This window comes from Stegodyphus dumicola, chromosome 9, assembly GCF_044657685.1.
Source record: "Stegodyphus dumicola isolate Sdum_Otavi_A_Nest chromosome 9, ASM4465768v1".
Taxonomy (NCBI): Eukaryota; Metazoa; Arthropoda; class Arachnida; order Araneae; family Eresidae; genus Stegodyphus; species Stegodyphus dumicola.
The window spans coordinates 38,365,878-38,388,212 of record NC_140776.1 but is presented as its reverse complement, the minus strand read 5'-3'; the positions used below and the strand labels follow the sequence as shown (position 1 = coordinate 38,388,212).

Below are 22,335 nucleotides of genomic sequence, written 5' to 3'. Positions count from 1 at the left end.
AGTGAAATGTTTGTTATATTAAAAAATATCATTCTTTTGGTACATCAAGTTCATTCGTCTTTATATTTTATAAAGGCGATTTTTTACTTTTTATCGTAAAGTTATAATTAAATTACATATATTTAGTGAAATAATCACTTACGTGTGGTTAATGCAGTCTGACGACCACATGTATTTTTAAATATCTATACCTATACATTTTTGACAATTTTAGTTATTGTACATGCATTTAAGATTAGAACATGGAAGTGAAAATAGCTAAAAAACATTACATATGAGCTTTCCATGATACGAGTATTTCTAATAAGACTAAATATCCCATCATCATGCAACGACAACACACAGATAATTCCTTACATACTGCTTTAAGAATCAATGCAACAGCATTTATTACGCTTGTAATAAAAATAACTTGCAAAAAAATGTAATAAAAACTATACGACATGTAATAGTGTAACTATGTGCATCATATGGGTTTTCATGTCAATGAAATATTTAGCGGTTTTCCTGTTTACATTCCTACATTTAAAAGTAACAACAAAGATCATATGCCATTTGTAATTCAGTATCAAATTTGCTTGCATGTAATGAAAAACACATATATTTACATAAAACACACATTTAAGGGATTGTACAAAGGACTGAAATACACCAACGTGTGTACGATTCAAAGTACCCGTATCCACAATATAGTATTACAAAAAATTCTCAGTATCCGTATTTATAATTTTTCAGAGAAAAATTCTCAGTATCTGTATTTATAATTTTTCAGAGAAAAATCAGGCAGTGGAAAACAAGGTTATAATTTTAATTAATTACTTTAAATTAATTATTTCGTAATGTCCATACCTTGCATTCGTTAATTTAAAGGCATAGTAATTGAATCATTATTCAAAGTATAAATAATAATTATTCCATACTTAATTTAGTAACCGTATTATTCTTGATAGCCATTCCAAAATCAGTTTTGAAAATTCATCACATAGACAGAGCTAAATTATTTATCCGTTATTTTCATTAATCTCTTTATAAATTCTTTCTTAATGCGATTCGAATACATATGTATAAAATTTTATTTTTTATTGTAGGCTATGGGTACTGGGCTTGAGTCCTCTGAAGATTTACCTCTAAAGAATAGTTTACAGTTAAACGAGATCCGCTTTTGCAGCTTAGGTATTTCTTCAATAAATATCTTATCTAGAATATATGAATAATGCCTCAGTAAAAGGTAGCGTGCATTCAGAATTTTAAATGTATGAAACCTATAGGGAAGCTAGTAACGATTTAACTTTTACGTCAGCGACTCACACCATTATTCAAATAATGGTTACAGAGCAGAACTCTGCTATATTTCCATGTCCTGAAGCTCTAATCTTAACTCGAAGACTTCCTTCCGTTTTTGACGGCAGGAAATGCTTCAAACTAGGTACTCGAGTCAGTGAAGGATATTTTGTGAGCTGAAAATAGGATGTGTTTAAGAGATTTACTAAAAAGAGGATTATGATGGAATTCGAGAGGTCTGTTGTAAAAGTATGTAACGCTGAAACTCATTAAGGATTTCCTCCTTAGCAGAAAACGTTCATATCGAGTTGAGTAGATCTGGTTTCAAAACCGAAAAAACAGATGAAATAAAAACGTGAATTACTATTGCAAAGCATTACTGACTTCTTCCTGAAAGTTTTATGATGGTATCGGGAAAATTCTACATATAATAAATGGCCAAGAAAAAATATGGCAACTTGTTATAGCATGATATTTAAATGAGTTCTCGAGAAACTTTAAGGTGCTTACAAACCCATTCATATCCGCAAATCTCTCTTGTTTTTCGCTTAAATAATGGACGATCATTGCATCAAAAGAGGTCAGACCTCTATGCTTACTGCAATTACATATGCAGACTGTTCAAATAATTATGTTATTAAAATATCTTATGCAATAATTAATATTAAATATTGCATTAGATATTTTAATATATTTATTTAAAATAATTATTTATTATTAATATTTATATTTATTTAAAATAATTATTATATATATTTTAATATATTTATTTAAAATAATTATGTTATTAAAATATCAAATTATATTAATTTATGTTTTAAACTTAAGCTTAAATACAAACACTAATGCCCAAATGTTTAAACCGACTGAACATAAAAATACGTGAGGTAAAATGTTGCTATGTGCATGCTGGTTCATAATGGATTGAATGCACATAGAACTGTTGATAGTTTGATGAAATTTATTTTCCAAAATAAAAACACTTTACAGTTCTAAACTTTTCAAACAAAAGAATTCGTACAACAGAGCAAAATCAATAGTTAACACTTCAGACTATTAAGGACGCAGTAGACAAAGTAATATAAAAAGATACAAATGGGCAAGCTCGCAGATTGATCTCTCAATACTCTGAGCTAAACTCTGAACTAAGCGGAAAACTTATACTTTCTTTGGTCTCAAATAGTTTTCCTTAATACGCCAAGAATTTTTCAGTAGCTTCGATTTCTCGAAATTGCTGGAAGGCATACACAGTTTACAGTTACATAGGGTAGAGATAGTTATATGGTTATATAGGGATCGGACCGGTTTCAATTAAAAAGGTATCGGACCAATATTGGCAAGTAGTGCGATTTTTCGCAAATTCGCAATTTTTAACATACTTGTGCTACTAAGATTTTAGTATTTGCAATTTTGCAAAATTGTTGCGACATCCATCATTTTCTCATGCTACTTTTTAGGGACTTCAAAAATTTTTTTCTATATATTGTAAAATGTTTTATGCTAAAATAATGTATCAATTAAAATAATTTATATTTAAAAAAACAGTTTATTTAGGCTTAAATAGAAGCTAGCATCTGGCAATCTGATTTGCACGTGGGCTTTTCTTTACAAAGTTGCACAGCCTGACGCTGGTGTAACGAGAAAGGGGTAAGGGAAGTGAAAGAGGTGGAAAGAAAGAAAAAAAAAATTCTTCGGGACCTCTCACCCTCCTCCCTCGTCCCCCGTGCGATTTGTTTTTAAGTCATTTTCCCCTAGTTCTATGGTGATAATGAATCGAACTAAAGAACTTGCAGCTTTCGCACCGTATATTGAGTACCCAAACAGAAAAAGAAATGAAATTCATACTCCTAATTATAATATTGCTAAGAACTACTATGGAAATGAATTGAAAATCAAAGCAACGGCATTTTTCTAAATAACAACACAAATAAATTTAACAGTGAAGGAACAAGTAATCATAATCTGAAACAGATTCACCACACAGAATGGACATTTCACTGAAAAGCATCTAAAATTAGCTTATGAAACGTTCGAATAGGATTTTATAATTTCACTTACGCTTTCAATTCTTTGTATAAAGTTATCTTTGTTTCAAGGTAAAACTTTGATATGAATTTATTTGTTTTTCCCTTACTTTGCGGAGCGGCCAGACTTTTGGTGTGAACTGTTATGATTAAAATACGTTGGAATGGCTCATCAGCTAATTTTGGATACAGAATAGCAAGTATTTTTATAGAAGATATATTTTAATTGATTTCAGTGTTCCTCCTCCTGACGAAGTGGCATGAAAGTTGATTGAATTCCTCTTCTTTTATATTCTTTAAATTTCATTAATTACTTGTTTGTTTTCAGTGAGTTTTACTTGTTTGTAGCATTTTAATTTTTAATATTTATTAATTATTTTTACACTTATAGGATTTTTTAAAATTTATTGCTTATGAATTTCAATTTTTGGTGTTTGTATAAAATTGGTTACAAATTTCTTAGTTTATGTCTGAAACTAAGATATTGATAATTTTCCACAGCTACTTATGATAGTTTTTGTAAGATACTTACTGATAATTTTCCGCAGCTTCATGCGCAAAAATACTAGGCATGATCCAAAAGTGTTTTTAAATTTGGTTAAAAAAACTTTTAGGGCCGTCAGCTTCATTCTGATCGTGCATTTGGTCCACAAGCAATTTGAGTTTGAGAGAAATGATTCACGTAACTAATACTTTCTCACTATACATTAAATGTTTAAAAGTTCGTAAAGCCCTATATTTATGCAAAACTTCACATTTATTACTTGTGGAATTTATATTCCAAAACTAATTAATATTTTAAAAGAATCAGCTTAAAATTATACACATAATAAACAAATGATGAATGACACAAAACGTTACACATATAATAATTTATTTTAAATATATGATGCAAATATCTGAAGTTACTTATCTTAGGTTAATCTGAAAGAAACATTAACCTAAATTTCGTTGAAGACAATTCAAATTTCAGGCTTGGCAAAAGTTTCCCTCTAGCATTTTAAAGCAAAAATAAATATTTATTTATTTAACTTTTATTATATTAGCGTAAAATCGATATTATTACGAGTGCGTAAAATCTTCGCGAAACAACTTTAGTGTCCAAAAAGGAAACAAAACAAGTCTGAAAAATTATTAATAATAAAAATTACTGTCTTGTGAATATGCATTTTTGTATTTCTTTACAAAATATTTAATAACATGTTGTAATATTAAATTAAATCACTTCTGTTTACTTTCCTTAAAAACACAACTCCATAAAAATATTTAATCTCAGTACTTTAGAAACCTCCTTCCGAAAGTTCAATTAGTGATTTATTTTCGAATTTAAGACGACCTAAATACAAATCACGTGCTTGTAGGGAAATGTGATTAAAGAATGGAATTTCTTAGAGAATTTCCAAACAGAGAAACTCTCAGCATAAATGACTGAAAACTAATGGTGTGCCCTCGTTACGAAAGACATCAGAAACTTGGAGGAATTTTTTTTAAAGTATATCTATCACTTTTCTAGGAAACGTGTACTTTCGTAAAATAGTTCTGTTTCAGTTTTTCTTTCTTTTCTTTAAACTCTTTTGCCTTTGGGGAAGAGCTTAGTTTTATTTATGCAGCTAAAATGCAAAAGCTGATGCAAGGATTTCTGTGAGAAAAGTAGCAGAAAAGAAAATACAGGATTTTAAATTTATTTTAGTATATTTTTTAAAGTCAGATAGAAAAGTTTTTTTCTTGCATTAACAAAGTGAGTGATTGTAGCTTGTAGGAACTACGAAACGTATGAAATAGGTTTACCAAATTTAGTGCAGTATTCCAGCAATAAGTCGTTGCGAATTCTAATGAGTAAAATCTGAGATTATTTAAGATTAATTTTTGCAAAATAAAAATTTAGACACTTCATACTCATTTTAATACGTTATTGAAATAGTTGTGAAAATACTATCTCTGAAATTACAGCTTAAAAAACAATATAAGAATTAATAACATAAGATGCGTATTTAGGATTAAAATGAATTTGATTTTAGTCATTTTCAATGGATATAATTTCAAAGAAAATTTAAATTAAATACAGATGTATAGACGGAAGGCCTGTTTAAATATAATGTATAAAACTATTCCAGTTACACAGGGTGACCCAAAAGTCCGTTAACATTTGAAAATTCAACAATTTACTGAATAATGTAGGTAGACAGGTAAAAGCTGGCACACATGTTTGTAATGTCATGGGGTTTAAATGAAAGCAAAAAAAGTGCTTAAAACAGCCAACAGATGGCGTTCATATGATAACAAATGCAGAAATTAGCATAACAATTTATTTTTAGCAAAGATTCTTTATAATAAATGTTCAACGTTCATCAACAATACCTAGTTATGGCCCTCATTCATCAACAATACCTAGTCGTGGGACAATGTTGTAAACAGCACTATACAGCATATCTGTAGTTTTATATTAAGTACAACTAACATACTTATCCATATACTGAAACAGCAATTTTCTACTTACAATAGCAAGAATGTTACGGAATTGTTTATTAAACAGATACTTTAATTAATGAGCTTTATTTACGAAGACTTGTGACAGAAAAAAATCATTGAGTTTCATTTTCAAGTGTTTAGGTTTCAGCAGAGGAAAATGTAAACAAGTAGTTTAAGAAAATGCTAGAAAATGATAGGAATTGTGATAGGATTCGAAATTAATTTAAACAAATGAATAATTAATTGACTTACCTCGTTTCCAATTTATTGTATCAAATGGATATCCTCCGAATGGGCACATGACAGTGAAACTTGCTCCTGCCAGAGCCGTTAGATTTTCGAGCGGTCTTACAAAAACTGGACCAAAAACGTTCAGTCTTCTTGAATGATACACACGTCCTGCATCGTTTAATGCTTCACATGCATAAACTCCACTATCTGTGATATCTATAGACGTAAAATTAACGTAACTTGTCACTGTACTTTCACCACTTAAATACGAAGTGACTAAAATACCAGGACGGGTTGACAGAGGCCATATGCCATCTAATGTCCAACGGACGTGTGGTTCTGGATTGCCAGTTGCAACACAAGATAAAGAAATATAACTTCCGGGTCTTACGGTTTTCTCAGAAAATGCTGATTTTAGTTTAGGTGCAAGATCTGCAGAAAGAGACAAAAGAGAAAAATTATGAATGTAAATATTACAATAGATATTACGCAACACTAAATTGATAGTATATCAGAAAAAAGTAAAAGTCGGAACGTAAATTAAATAACACATACGTTTCGCAACATTTCTACATTACTGTTTACATTCCTTACATTTAGCTTAATTGGAAATAAAAAGCAGTGTTCTAACAAAGAAGCATTTTATTTTTAAGCTAACAAATTAAACTAATGTTAAAAATTATATAAATTTTATCGTAATAATAATACATATTTTCCATATAAACCAATGCCGAATGCAGACCTGCGAAATGCGATTTTGCGTATACGCGTCAACTTAATCGTCTCCATTTAATTTGTCGAACGCGAGAATTGCAATTACATACAATACGCTGCAGACCGTCGGCCGCGTAGGAGAAGTGGTAGTTGAGAATGATTGCGAACGAATTGCGAAACGAAAAATTAAAGACTTGGATGATCTCATAACACTATCAGACAGTGAAAGCAGGAATAGTGAAGAAGTTTAAAAACCCTTTAATTCTTTAATTCATTCCCAGCGAAAGCGTTCGCAACGCCCGTGCATTCAAGCATCCGCAGGTTGCTGGAATGCCTACGTACATTTTTTACCATGTGCTTCTCCCCATAACGTTAGTGTATGACTCATTAGTTTTGGGAGTTGTTAAATGGCATGCCAATCATTCTTCTGAAGCGACTAAAGAAGCGGTTTTATATGAATGCATTTTTTCCTTCTCTTTTGCTTAGCTTCAACGATTAGTTATTGATACTCGTAGTAGCAAATCTGTCCTAAGGATTTAAAAAAAAAAAAAAAAAAAAAAAAAAAAACTACACACAGTGGGTGAAACTGCACAAAGATCCCAAAGACAGAAGTAATCACTTCACTTCAGTAGATTAACATTAACTATGCAGCAGTCTACTTCGCAGGGAGGACTGGAAACAATTCCGACAGAAATTCGTATACAGGGAAGTATCAGATGTTTGAGGGACACAGATTTTGACCTCTGTCGATGCAAAAAGTTAAACGTACAAAAAATTAACCAAAAAAAAAAAAACAGATACTATCTGATTTTGTAATAGAAATTGATCCAAATGAGGAAAGAAGAGTATACTTTATGAGAGATATTTTAAATATTTCTGCTCCTTGCCACAGAAAGCATTTATTAAATTATATCAGGCATCCCGCTAAACAAAAATCACTAGCTATTTAATAATTATAGCTTGTACTAGTTTATTTAGAAAATAGTTTCAATTAAAATTTATTTCAGTTTCCTCTTTTAATTCTAATACCTAACCATAGAACGTTAACTCCGCGGAACGCGATTTTGCCGCGTGCCAATGTCTTAACCCCGCTTTCGGCAAAGGTTTTCTATATACTCATACATATAGACATTTTTGGGTGAGCGATAACCTGAATGCAGGTGACAGGTGACAGGTGACGGAGGACGAGGGCGCCTGATGTTTTACATAGGTAAGCAGGCATATGCCCCGCGTCCTCCACTATCTAGTGGCAACAACTCCCTGGAGGAGGCTGCCTCGGGAGTATATTTGAATCTTAATGAGAAAGTTACATGGCCATACAAGGGCGGTTGACATAGTGTACATTACGAGTGATGTGTATGACATTTGAAAGTTTTAGGATTACAGTGGTTACAGGAAATAAAAAAAAAAGGGGAGAGGTGGCATAATAATGTAAGACATAATACACATAACAACACTGAAAAACCTGAAACACATAACACCCATAACATTTAGATCATACAGTACACATAAAAACACTTAAAATACACAGAAGATACTCACAGACTACTAAGTAGAGTACTAATAATGCATTCATATGATGCTGTTAGAACATATAATGCTGGGCAGATGTAATACTATGTGACATATAAAAACGTGTAATAAAACTGGTAAGATCACAGGATGCAGAGCAGAGATAAAGCTGTGATACTAGTGAAAACACATGGTGCATACCAGATATAAAGCACGCGTGTAACATTGCCAGATATAAAGCACGCGTGTATACTAATTAAAACACATGATGAAGGGCAGTTTTAGGACAGATAATAACATAAGTAGCAAATAATTATTAGCAATGAACTTTTGGTTTACATATGAAACAGATGGTAGTATATGAGTAATAATACTTATGGGGAGACAATTCATAGTGCATGAACCTAGGCTAATACATGATAGGAGTACATGACCCTGTGTATTTTAAATCTCTATCGCAATTAAGAAATACTATAAATTGAAATTTACGCTAATATTTCATCAAAAATGCACCCTAAACTTTCAAGGACAGATTAGTACTAAACTGCATTAGCATTCTTGAGGCGACTAATTTAATTTTCGATGTCATAGATTGGCTCTTCACTCTATGGATTGTATTTATCTCAAATACTTAGTAGCATAAGACTTATTCGCATATAGTATTTCTCTGCAGCATAAACTTTACTGAAACTCCTCTAATTTTATGGAATTGCTAGAGATATATTGATCTGAAAACGATGCCAGAAATTAAACATCGTTTTTAATCATTTGATAAACTTTAGTGACTTCAAACCATTAGCCTTTTACATTTAATTATAATGGTGCGTATAATATATGTTTATGACAGGAAAAAAGAAAACTTAAAAAAAAAAAAAAATTAAGGAGCTTTGTCATGTATCACCAAGAACAAATCTTACAGTTTTTTTGATAGAAATGGTGAATTTAAATCACACTTTAAGATAAACATCTTCAAAAAGAAGTATGCTATGATATATGTAATTATTTTAAGTGATAATAAACTGGGTAACTAATAACGCCCTACATAATGATAAGTAATCTTAATAAGCATTTGCATTTCCTTACGCGTACGCCCAAGAGCTATAATTAAAGAAGAAATATACAGCATCGTATAAAATCCATTTAAAGCAGTCGACGTATTCTTTTAAATCAAAATATTTTTCATGAACATGTCCAATTATGTCATATTAACGAGATAATAAGAATTAATTGCTTAGTCTTGATTTCCAAGTCTATGAATTACTAGAAATTTCCAATTGAATTTTTTAAAGTTTGGGAGCTAAATTGCAATAATTTTCAATTATTCTTTTTTTGACGTTGCTGTAACATTTTAATCTGATGCAGAAAAAGTTTCTTATATTATAAGGTACTTTTCTCCCTCCTTTCAGCATGCCTTCGTGGTGTAACGGTTAGCACACTCGGCGCGTATTCGAGAGGTCCCGGTTCGAGTCTCGGTAAGGGCTTTGCTCCTTTTTCACGTCTCCTCCTTTAAAAAAATCCTAATGGCTTTACAATATCACTTGGAATCTTATCACTGCCGCATTTTACGGCAGAATTTATCAATGTTTATGAATAGATACTTAGACATGCACTTTGGCATTCGGTATACCAACTGTAAAGATAATCTTTTCTTGAAATGTAGATTTGACACAGAAGTTTCACAACTGTTATGCTAAGAGACAATGAACTACCGTTAGTGTAATGATTTCGAATTTTTAAACTGTTTTAATATAATTTTAATAAGCTAATATATATATATGTCAGTAGTCAAAATGATTTATCTAAAACTCAACTCACTTGAGAGCGACTGAACAAAAGTGCTTAGGAAAGACAGATCGACAAACCGTTTGTTTCGTTATTCTGTACTATTGTTTGTAAATAAATAAAAAAAGACATATTTTCCAATCACGAGGGCTTTGATCTCATTATATATTTTGGTCTGTCAGCGGCCGAGCGAAGATGAACACTGGTAATTCGGTCGGAAGTTTCAAACCTAATGATTGGGTTGGCTGCATGAGCATTCTCATAGTTTTCCCCATGTGTAACCTGTAAATGGGACAGTTTCCTTTAGGAAGTCCTCTAAGAGGTCCTCCCTCCTTTTAAACAGATATCCCTCGAGTGTTTTGCCATAGTCGAAATTGATCATAACAGCCATAGCATATTTTAGACAAAATGAACGAAAATGAAATTTGTATTCGGCCGACTATGAAAAAATTAACAATTTAGAATTTGTCCTTCATTCTGTTGAAGAAGGTTAAAAAGAAAAGCTAGTTCTGTAATATTAAAATGGCATGCTTCTAAGAAGTCAAATTATCCGACTCAAACTAATTTTCCTTTTATGAAAAAAACAGGAAAATATGGAATTTCGAACATTTATACAATTTGAATTTCCGTAGGAAAGACTCCGAATTTTGGCATTTTCAGAAATTCATGTTTGAAAACTTAACACGTGGAACTATCTTTTGCAACACTTCAAAATTTTATGCAGACGCTTCCGCCAATTTAAGCCATAATCGTGATTTTTCATACAGGGCCTGTTTAAGAAACTAAATTTTGCATGCTCTTTCTAACTGATGCTTTGTGTTCAAAATTGTAGCAATCCGAAAATCAACTTTATGTAAACTAAATCTTGAACTAAAACGCTAAGGTTATGACAGAGGAATAGTCAATTGTCGAACCTTTTTGAAATAACTACAGTCCAAAACGCATTTGTGACAACAAAGATATAATTTATAGCAAAATATCTCGTACTTTACACAGTATCGGAAATCGTTAATGATATTCAATACGCGAACCGAAGTTCGAAGGTCTATAATAAATGAGTCCTCACTCAATTTGAAATAAGCTTTGGTACCAGAAATGTTTAATCTTCCTATATTTAAAGTGATATTATGATGAAATATTGGATCGTGATAAGATATGTACAAAGAGGAATCGATTATTTATTGTTGTTTAATATTTCGTAACTTGCAGATCTCTTCGCAGATAATAGCTATGGATAAAGGCAAAAGAAAAATCTATGAAATAAATGAAATAATATTAATAGTTAGAGAGTTCGGATGACTAGCAAGTGGATAAACTGCATGAAATATTTTCAAATGGAGTACATAAAGCCTATTAAAAAATAAATTCCACATTGTCACACTCCGACAACACAACTATGTTAAAAATAAATGCCTGGTAAATTTAAGACAAAGTCAGACTGATGAATAAAATGAAGAGTATCTTTCTGCTAGAGCACTCTTTCATGAAAAATTTCCATACTTCCTAAGCGCTTTATAGCCCAAAGGAAACCAGTGATGTCTTTTTCCGTAGTTTTTTAGAGCATCGATAATGAAAAGTCGCACTATGAAACACCTCGTCCTATATCCAGCCTCCATCTCTTAGGAGCATCCAAATGCTACTTCCTGATCCGTACATTAGACCAGTTACGCTCAATGTAGTTAATCCTATGAAGATTCTTTCTCGAATGAAATTTCTTTAGAAGTTACCACCAGTCTCTATATAATTGCTACACAATCTACACACAATTAGGACTACATTAAATATGTTACAAAGCACAAGATTAGATCTCGATTTTCACATCAGCTCACCGAGGACTTTGCACATACTATATTCGTATCCTCGTAGACCTGTCAGATGAGTTCCACTTACTGCAACTCACTGTCGCCTGCGGTTAGCCTGGAGTAGAGAGCATGCATTGTGGACACCGCAACAGTGGGCTTGTGTGATGTTTTCCGACGAGTCCAGGTTTAGCTTGCAGTCTGATTCTCGCCGGAGTTTCATATAGAGAGCTCCAGGTACCCGTTACCACCAACAAAACATCATTGAACTACACCGTAACGGTGGTGCAGGAGTGCTCGTTTGGGGTGGAATTATTCTGGGTTCCAGAACTGACCTCAATGTTCAAATTGGAACCATGATAAGCCAAATATATCGGGACGTCATTCTGGAACAACATGTACGTTTGTTTCGGGGCGCTATGGGCGCACAATTTGTGCTTATGGATGAAAACGCCTGTCTTCACCGTGCAAACATCGTAAGCGAATGCCTTTAATCGGAGGATATCACCCGTATAGACTGGCCAGCATTCTCACCGGACTTGAATCCAGTAGAGCACGTGTGGGATATGCTTGGCCGACGAGTTTCAGCCCGTCAATCTCCTCCTACAGGTCTACCGGAATTTCGGAGAGCATTGCTTTTTCAGTGTTGTAGTATCCCCCAACATCAGATCGATAATTTGATACTCAGCATGCCTAGGCGTTGTACGGACTGTATTGCATTGTCTGGGACACATACAATGTATTAACAATCATACCAACCATGTAATATTGTTTTTTTGTTAATAGTTTTTTTTTTTTTTTTTTTTTTTTTTTTTTTTTTTTTGTAATTTGCTACAGGGAGAAAAAATAAATCGCTAATTTTTTTAATAATATCAAACATATAGCATCTTTTTTTGCTCTTTACCTTTTGTTTAATAAATAAGCTTTACAAATAAGTCAAATTTGTTATTCTTTTAACTCTTCCTTTGCCTGATTTTGCATTATCCTTAATTTATGGACATGAGTGTATTTCATTCTCAAAATAAAACTCCTTTCGCAACACATTTTTCAGCTTCCAGAATTTTTCAGACTTCAATATGCGTTTATTTCTTTTGTTTTGAATATGAAAGTGGAAAATTCGGCTATTTATGATTGATTGATACACTATCATCATTAGCATGCTCCTCATATATTATAAAAGGAAAGTTGGAGAAAGGAAGACTCACGTTTCGCCTCAAAAGCCAGACTGGGACTATTTTAAATAAAAGTTTTATGCAGTAACTACAAAACAAGAAAAACCTTAAAGGAAGTTACTCTCAGAAATGTGATAAAAATGATATTTCATTAACCAACTCTAAAAGTGTAAGCAAATTAAATAAATAAGAAGCTAATTCTTTTCCTGAGTCGGTTGAACGTTTATTAACAATAAGCCCAACTGCTAATTAAGTAATTATCTGTAGAGGGTTTATGTAATTTGGAAGTGTCTGAGATATAATTAGTTCAATTCTCTGTATCTTATATTTTATAAACAAAAATATTCTTTTTTCTACCACAATTTCATCTTTCAGAAATAATCCTATAAGTTATTTCTCCCACCTTCTTAGCATGCCTTCGGAGTGTAGTGGTCAGCACGCTCGGCGCGTATTCGAGAGGCCAGTGGTTCGAGTCCCGGCGACGACATTACTCATTTTTCCACTTGCTTAAAAAAAGTAATGTCTCTATAGTGGCGCCCGAAATCAAAGGGTGGTGGATGATGATTCTCCACCACCAGGATTTGGCAAATGGGTCCCCTAATCCCCAGTCACCCTTTATAAGGGGGAGTATATAAGGTATGTCTCCCGCTTTCTTAGCATGCCTTCGTAGTGTAATGGTCAGCACGCTCGACGCGTATTCGAAAGCCCGTGGTTCGAGTCCCGGCGAACGCGTTGCGCATTTTTCATCTCTCCTGCTTCGAAATAACCTAATGTCTCTATAATAATTCCTCGATTAATATGACTTTATGATTTGATTTCATATCAAACTGATTTACGAATGTTATTATTGTAACAATTACTAGAGTATTATTTTACGAATATTTAACAAAATATTTAATACACAATTCCTTATAAAAACTCTTGTTTTTATTTACTGAGCGCGAGGAATTTTATTTCCCAAATTAAAAATCTTTTTATTTTATTTTATGTTATTTATTTTTTACCTCTTTTTCTCTTCGCTTATTTGTCAGCTTATTTCATTATTCAAGTATTTTAACAGTGCATTTTTTGCTTTTTTCTGGTATTCATAATCTTCACACGTGATCACATCCGTTTACTTTATATTCTGTACTCATTTATAAACTGGCATTTCGTTTTACTGCATTTCCTCTGGGAGTGAAAATCAGACGCTGCACCATTTATTAGCTTTTTTTATTTCAAAGGATCTTCCGCGTTCTTTAAGTCTGTGTTTTGTTATGCTTAGCCATAAATCTAATTTTTTAGCTAGAAAAAAAAAATCCTGTTTGTCATAAATTATAAAGGAAAGGCAGAATCGGTTGCGTTGAATTATAAAGCTTTTCAATATTTTTTTTAATTTTCAGATGCGGATTAGTAAATAATTTCGTTTGCATTGCAACAAAAGGATTTCCGAATTTTGCCCTCATTCTTGTTTTTATAATAGTGCACTAAAACTACGTGTTTGATTATCTGATACAATATTAAATAAAAAACATAATTATTAACTGTAAAATTAATTGCATAAAATTTATTTATTAAGGCTCAGCTCTCGTTTAATGTACTTATAAAGACAAATATTTAAGAATTACTTTAACTGATGTATTACTTTTAATTTGTTCTCTAACATACTCGTATGTTATTTTGTAATTATTACGGATGAGAGATGGAAAGCTATTGGGAAATGGAAAACCGAACCATAAGTAACAGAGGCTGCATTTACACTCATGTCCATAAATTAAGGATAATGCAAAATCAGGCAAAGGAAGAGTTAGAAGCAAAACAAATTTGACTTATTTGTAAAGCTCATTTATTAAACGAAAGGTAAAGAGCAAAAAAAGATGCTATATGTTTGATATTATTAAAACAATTAGCGATTTATTTTTTCTCCCTGGAGCAAATTACAACAAAAAAACAAAAACAAAAAAAAAAAAAACACCCTATTTACAAAAAAAAAAAAAAAAAAAAAAAAAAAGTATGATTGTTAATACATTGTATGTTTCCCACACAATGTAATACAGTCCATACAACGCCTAGGCATACTGAGTATCAAATTATCGATCTGATCATGGGGATATTACACCACTCAAAAAGCAATGCTCTCCGAAGTTCCGGTAGACACGTAGGAGGAGGTTGTCGGGCTGCAATACGTCGGCCAAGCATGTCCCACACGTGTTCTACTGGATTCAAGTCCGGTGAGAATGCTGGCGAGTCCATACGGGTGATATCCTCCGCATTCGCTTACGATGTTTGCACGGTGTGGACGGGCGTTGTCATCCATAAACACAAATTGCGCGCCCATGGCGCCCCGAAACAAACGTACATGTTGTTCCAGAATGATGTCCCGATATATTTGGCATGTCATGGTTCCAATTTGAACATGCAAGTCAGTTCTGGAACCCAGAATAATTCCACTCCAAACGAGCACTCCTGCACCACCGTAACAGTGTCATTTAGTGATGTTCTCTTGGTGGTAACGGGTACCAAGCGACAGCGAGTTGCAGTAAGTGGAACGCATCTGACAGGTCTACGAGCATATAGACCAATCTGTACTAAGCTTCTGTACAGGGTCTGCCTCGAAAGTGTCATACTATCAGGTTCAGTGTTCTTCCTTACTTGCTTCGGGAACATTACATGACCTGACTCGGAACAGGGAGCTTACTAAAGCTATGTTCAATAAATGTGGGAAGTAGACAAAACACACAGGAAGGGTATACGAAACCCTTTATTTTTCTCTCTTTACAATAATTTCCGGACTTCGGAATACAAATTCGGACCACTTGTGGTCTGACCGTAGGAATATAAAAATATTAACTAAACTCTAACTAGACTTAACTTCGGATTAATAAACAAGTGGCTATTTGAAGATTGGCCGTATATTAACAGAAAGGCCGTATGTAGTACAGAGAACTGTTAACACTACGATACATTTAAAATTATCAAGAGGATTAAACCTCTGGCCTTGACGGCAACCAGCAACCGAGTAAAACTGCTAAGGCAAGCGGCCTGCTTCTACTAACTCCTTCCTCTCTCTTGCTTGGCAAAAAGCCACAACTTAAGTACTTGGCGTTCGCAAGACAAATTTGCATAAATAAGTTAAAGCTTTTAATTCTGGCCGGAAGTAGAAAATAAGAAGTGATAGTAAAGATTTAAAATAAAATAAACGTTAGTAAAACTTACGATCCTTACATACTTCCCGCCAGAGTTAATTAGTTTGAAACTGAGGTCTAAAACGACCTTGTTGAAAACTTTTAGCTCTAGAATCTAACGCGAGGCCAAACTTTTACAAAAATTTCTCACGAAAAACTAGAAATTAAAAAAAAAGAAAATTCGTTTTTACATTATCAATTCCATGGACAATTACTTTTCATCTGTACTGCATCTAAACAGGAGTTTCTAGTTGAAATCTGGTTCCTTCCAGAGATCTGGAAGGAAAACTAGTTTAATGAAATGTTACACAATTAAATGGCAAGTAACATGAATATTTATATTTCTCTTAACATTCTTATTTCTTTCATGACTTTATTTAATTATCTCTCCCCGTGCTCTCTGACATGTGTTGTAAAAGAAAACACCAAACACGAATGTGTTTATGTACAAGTGTTCAACACTACCGTCTGCAATCAAAACACTAAAGTGTTAAAATTCATCATAACAAGACCTCATAACACACCTTATATTCATCTCTAAACCCTGAGATACTATTCTGAAAGTGGCTAACTCTGAAGTGTAGCGTCAGAAAGCCTAACTACATTCATTCAACCTTTAACACATATTCACAATAATTTTCTCTTTTTACAGTCACACGAATAAGTTAAAAATTTTTGGCATTACTTTCACTTTTAACATATCACAGTATTTCTTCTTAACGCTTAAAATAACAGTTCACATTGTATATAAGAACATATTAACATGCGGTTAATTTTACGCATTTTAAAACATACATTAGTAGTACATTGTTAAATTCTATTCTTTTCCAAGCAAGTGCCAATTCTTCTACATTGAAATACTACATTTCAAAAGTCTTTCAGACTAAAACTTCTTTCTTGCCAGAATCTTTTAAATAAAATTTTATACAATAACTTTTACAATATTCAAGTATTTACACATTCCTATTATATATTAATTTTAGTTTTTCTCGCGAGTAATTGAAAAACATAATACCAAAATCGGTAACAACTCATTTGTCGCCTTTTTGGCGATAAAGGTAGACCTCACATGAGGTAAAACTTCTTGAATTCTGCCACTTGCAGTAAGAATGAAAGATTAACTTAAGGTTGCAAAGTAACATAAAGTTTTACTTATCTTTGTGATATTCGGACATTATTTTTTCTGCCCAGTCCTGGAAGGTAGCAAAGATTAGCGTTTGGTTTATCTTCTTTCTTGTGCGGGCTCGCTCTTCAGGTCCTTCCTCTATGAGCTTTCTTTTCCTTTCAGTTCGGTCACCCTTAAGACCTTCTTTTCGCCTCTGCCTGTGGTCTTGGCCGTTTGATGGCAGCTGGTCTTGGCGGAACCGGGACACTGCTCTCTCGTTCCTGCTTGCATCTCGTTGCTGGCTGTTCAAATTTTCCTTGTTTCTTTGCCTCCGCAGCTGGTGTTCCTTCCGCAATTTGTCGACATTTGCTGCGTAGACTCCTGTCCGATGGGTAGATCTTCCATTTGGGGGCCGGGTTATAGTTGCCGTTATTTCTCCTGGCTCTCTTTGCATTCGTCGTACTTCTCCCTTCTTCATTCTGGGGGTGGTCGTGCCCTCTCTTTTCTGGTCGGTGGAACGGCTTCTTTTTCTTGTTACCTTCAATTTTCTTTCTTTTCAATTGCTCCTGCCTCCTAATGGCTTGCCCTTGTGGTTGTCGTTGTTCCACCTCTTGAGCTTGTGCCTGCAGTGCCTGCCCAGCCGGATCGTGCAAAAGATCTTTAAATATTTGCATTTTATTACGGTTATAGTATGGTTTTATCTGGTCAATGTTTGCGGAACATGTTTCACCATTCCTGGCTTTTAACACCACTACAGCCTGAGTTATTTTTTCTATGACATATGGTCCTTCAAATCGTGGAAAAAATTTGGCGGTTTTATCTTCTGGTGCTGAAGAAAGTGAATGCTTAATTCTTAATACTTCATCTCCTACTTTATAAGTTACTCCCCGTCGTTTCAAATCGTAATAAAGTTTTTGTTTTCTCTGTGCTACTTCAGTGTTCTTTTTTGCTTCTTTAATTAATTTTTCTATATCACCCATTTTAAATTCTGGGGCTCTTTGTTGAACATAAAATAATTTATCTAACGGCGTTATAATCTTTCTGCCTAAAAATAACTCAGCAGGAGTTTTGCCCGTTGTATCATGTTTTGCGGTCCTAAGGGCGAAAGCTAATTCATTGACATATTTATCCCAGCTTTTATGAAAATTTTTAACATAACTACGGATAATTTTCACTATATTTCTATTGACCCGTTCCGGTATATTTGATTGCGGCCGATACGGGACTGATACGGATTTTTAAATGACGTATGCCCAGTTTTTGGCACATGTCTTCAAATATATTACTTACAAATTGAGGACCATTATCCGATATAACTTTTAGGGGCGCCCCGTATTTTCAAATATATTTATTTAAAATAGAATCAGTAACTAATTTCGCGGAGGCTCGTTTTAAGGGAACAATTTCGGTCCACTTACTAAAATGATCAACCATAACAAGGAGATAGCGACTTTTATTTAACTGACGTTTTGGGAAAGGGCCCAATAAATCGATGTCAATTATTTCATTTGGAAATTCGGATTTAATACTATTTAGAAACCCGGCCGGGCGGAAATTAATATAATTCACTGCTTGACATGTTGGGCAGGACTGGACATACGCCCTTGTTAACTTTTGCAGTTCAGGAAAATACACTGCTTCGCGTACGCGTTTGATAGTTTTTCGAATACCAGCATGAGAAGCTAAAGGGCTGTCGTGTAACTCCTGCAGGATATTTAATCTAAGACTAGCTGGGATAACAGGTCGAAATTCGTTGTTGGAATTTGTAGTTTTTGTATAAAATAATAGACCATCTATTAGTAATGGGCCGCCCTATTTCTTATCGCCACAATATCTTGGTGGCTAAAATTTTCAGGATCCTTTAAATACTCATAAATGTTTCTAAATTCAGGATCCTTACCCAGTTCGGTTATTACAGTTTCTCGGGAATTTATTGTACATGCTGTGAGCATTGCCACCTTTACAGTATTACCTTCTTCATCTATTTTTATTCTGGATAGGGCATCTGCTACGATATTTTCCTTTCCGGGGGTGTGCTTGATTACCAGATTATACTCTTGTAACTTGAGTGCCCATCTTATTAACCTTGGGGATAAGTTTTTCCCTGAGTACAATCTAGTTACCGCCGCATGATCAGAATACACTGTTATTGGCGCCCTTCCAAAATAGACTCGGAACTTTTGCACTGCTAACAGAACTGCAAGTGCCTCTCTCTCGGTCGCGGAATAATTTCTTTGTGTTTGATTTAAAGTTCGACTAAAAAATGCCACGAGCTGCTGATTTTGCGAAAGTACCGCTCCTACCGCATAATCCGAAGCATCCGCTGAAATTTCTAAATTTTCATCCTTTTCAGGAAATTTCAAAACCGGGGCTTGCGTTAATGCTTGCTTTAATTTTTCGAAAGCACTATTGGCTTCGGCCGTCCACGAGAATCTTGCCTTTTTCCTTTTTAATTTTAACAATGGTTCAGCAATAGCTGCAAAATCTTTTATAAAGGACCTATAATATGAACAATGTCCTAGAAAAGAAGAGAGCTTCTTCGCCGTATTTGGCGGCGGACACTTTTACACAGCGATTATTTTTGATTCGTCTGTCTCGATTCTTTTCTGAGATATTTTGTAACCTAAGTATTTTAATCAAGGGGCTGCAAATTTGCACTTTTCGACATTAACTTTTAGACCGGCCTCATTTAATAATGAAAACACCTGTCTTAAATCCTGTACATGTTGGTCCAGATTATCACTAGTAATAATGATATCGTCTAAATAGATAAATGTGGACTTTCCAAGAACAGGCCTTAGCACAATGTCCATACATCGCTGAAATGTTGCCGGTGCCCCTGAAAGGCCAAACGGCATACGCAGGAATGTGTAAGTGCCAGACTTGGTTATAAAAGCAGTCTTAGGCACGTCTTCCGGTCTAACCCCTATTTGAGAATAACCAGTCGTTAAGTCTAAAATCGTCATGTATTTGGTCGAAGTTATGTTCCTTAGAATTTCTTCAAAAATAGGTAACGGATATACCGGATATTTAGTCATGGAGTTTAATTTACGATAGTCGATTGCAAAACGCCACCTTTTTGGATGTGTTACTGGATAGTCATTGTTTTTCTTACATAAAACCACAGGGCTAGCATAACTACTTGAGACGGGCGTTATGATCTTTTTACGTAACATATCTCTAATGTGCCACTCTATAATTTTTTCTTTATTCTTATCATACCGGTATGGTTTGTGGCGAACTGGCAGTGAATCTCCGGTGTCGATACTATGGTTAGTAACTTGAGTAAATCCTGGAATATCACTAAATAACGAAGCAAATTCACTTACCACTTGTCGGATTTTTTGTTGCTCTTCCTTAGGCAGGTGGTCAAGGTTTAACATTGGTGGTTCTGTTTTCTCTTCTCGAACTGGTTTCATCGTCAGCTTAAGGGACGCTTCGTTAAAATCCAGTGTTGCTTCTGTCTCTGAAAGAAAATCTATTCCTAAGATGATATGTGCTTGCAGATTCTTTACTATAAAAAACATAATCTTTACTTGTTCGTCCTTGATACGAACATATAGCGGTAATTTACCTATACACTTGCATCTTTCTCCCTGCGCAGCTAACACTGTCGTATTATTCGAATTATATATGCGGTATTTACGAAAATACTTCTCAAAAAAATCTTCTGCCACACAGGAACACTGCGCGCCTGTATCCAGGAGTGCGGTGGCTGGGATATTATTCACCAACACTTCAATCTTTGGAAGAGTCAAATTTTTCACCATCACTGTATTTAACTTGAAGGAAGAGGGGTTTTCTTGGCCTTCGGATTTCCGCACCCTCCCGTCAGCAGAAATCCGTTTTAGTTTAAATCTTGTTTTTTCCTTTCCATGCTTTCCTTCTTTTTCCACTGGTCTTCAGACTTTTCTTCCTGGATTGCTATTGAACTGTCGACGTTCGCCGGCTGTTTTTGGATACTCGGGTTTCCTTGCCCACTGATTCGCTTTGCTTCCGTAGCCATGTGCTTGACTTTGCTGTGGTCTTGGCACACCAAACTGGTTTCGTTGCTCATATTGGCGTCTTCTTTCAATGTCCGCCGTTCTTCTACTTTCAAACTGGATTGCTAGCTCAAGTAACTTTTCCAATGTAGTCGGATTCCTTAATTCAATAAAGTCTTGTACTTGGGGAAGTAACCTCGGCAAAATCCCTTGAATTATCTCAGGATCCGGACGGTTTCCATACAAGAGTTTGAAGACGTGAATTTTTCTTAAAATAGAGCTTGAGAGATTTTCAATTCGTTTCTGGTATATGCTGAAAAGTTCCGTTTCTAATTTTGCACGATCCCTTACGACAGAGAAGGCTTTTACCAGGGCAGTCTTAAAATTTTCGTAAGTATAGGTGGGACTTCCCGCTTGACCCAAGAGACTTCTGCCTATACATTTGAACCAATTAAGCGCTTGGCCCCTCAAAGCGCTGGTAGCTAAGGTGATTTTCTGGAACTCATGCACGGGATACATCATGAAGTGGTCCTCGAAATTTTCCAAAAAAACTGATTACCGGTGAGTTTCCATTAAATGTTGCTTCTGGTTTCTGGTTTCATTGATGTGCGCATAGTCTGGACGATGTAACCAAATCCTTCTAGGGCGGCAGCTGGCATTTCTGGATTCTGAGCTTTTGCAGGCAGCACAGGGTCTTCTTCAAAGTCGGCCATGGTTATTCTTCTTCGTCGGGCGCCACTATCAGGTTCAGTGTTCCTCCTTACTTGCTTCGGGAACATAACATGACCTGACTCGGAACAAGGAGCTTACTAAAGCTATGTTCAATAAATGTGGGAAGTAGACAAAACACACAGGAAGGTTATACGAAACCCTTTATTTTTCTCTCTTTACAATAATTTCCGGACTTCGGAATACAAATTCGGACCACTTGTGGTCTGACCGTAGGAATATAAAAATATTAACTAAACTCTAACTAGACTTAACTTCGGATTAATAAACAAGTGGCTACTTGAAGATTGGCCGTATATTAACAGCAAAGCAAAGGCCGTATGTAGTACAGAGAACTGTTAACACTACGATACGTTTAAAATTATCAAGA

The 22,335-nt window shown here is 34.4% G+C and overlaps 1 protein-coding gene across 2 annotated transcripts in view; it reads right to left on the bottom strand.

Moving 5' to 3' along the window:
• Positions 1 to 22,335, bottom strand: part of LOC118197677 (cell adhesion molecule Dscam1-like) — a 952,054-nt gene that overhangs the window by 489,597 nt on the left and 440,122 nt on the right. For both annotated transcript variants that reach the window (XR_015042957.1, XM_085823340.1), the window contains exon 7: positions 6,027 to 6,437. Coding sequence is in view for 1 of the 2 variants with exons in the window: in XM_085823340.1 (XP_085679466.1) it covers positions 6,027 to 6,437 (411 nt within the window). In the remaining variant the exon portion in view is untranslated. The remainder of the gene's footprint in view (positions 1 to 6,026; positions 6,438 to 22,335) is intronic.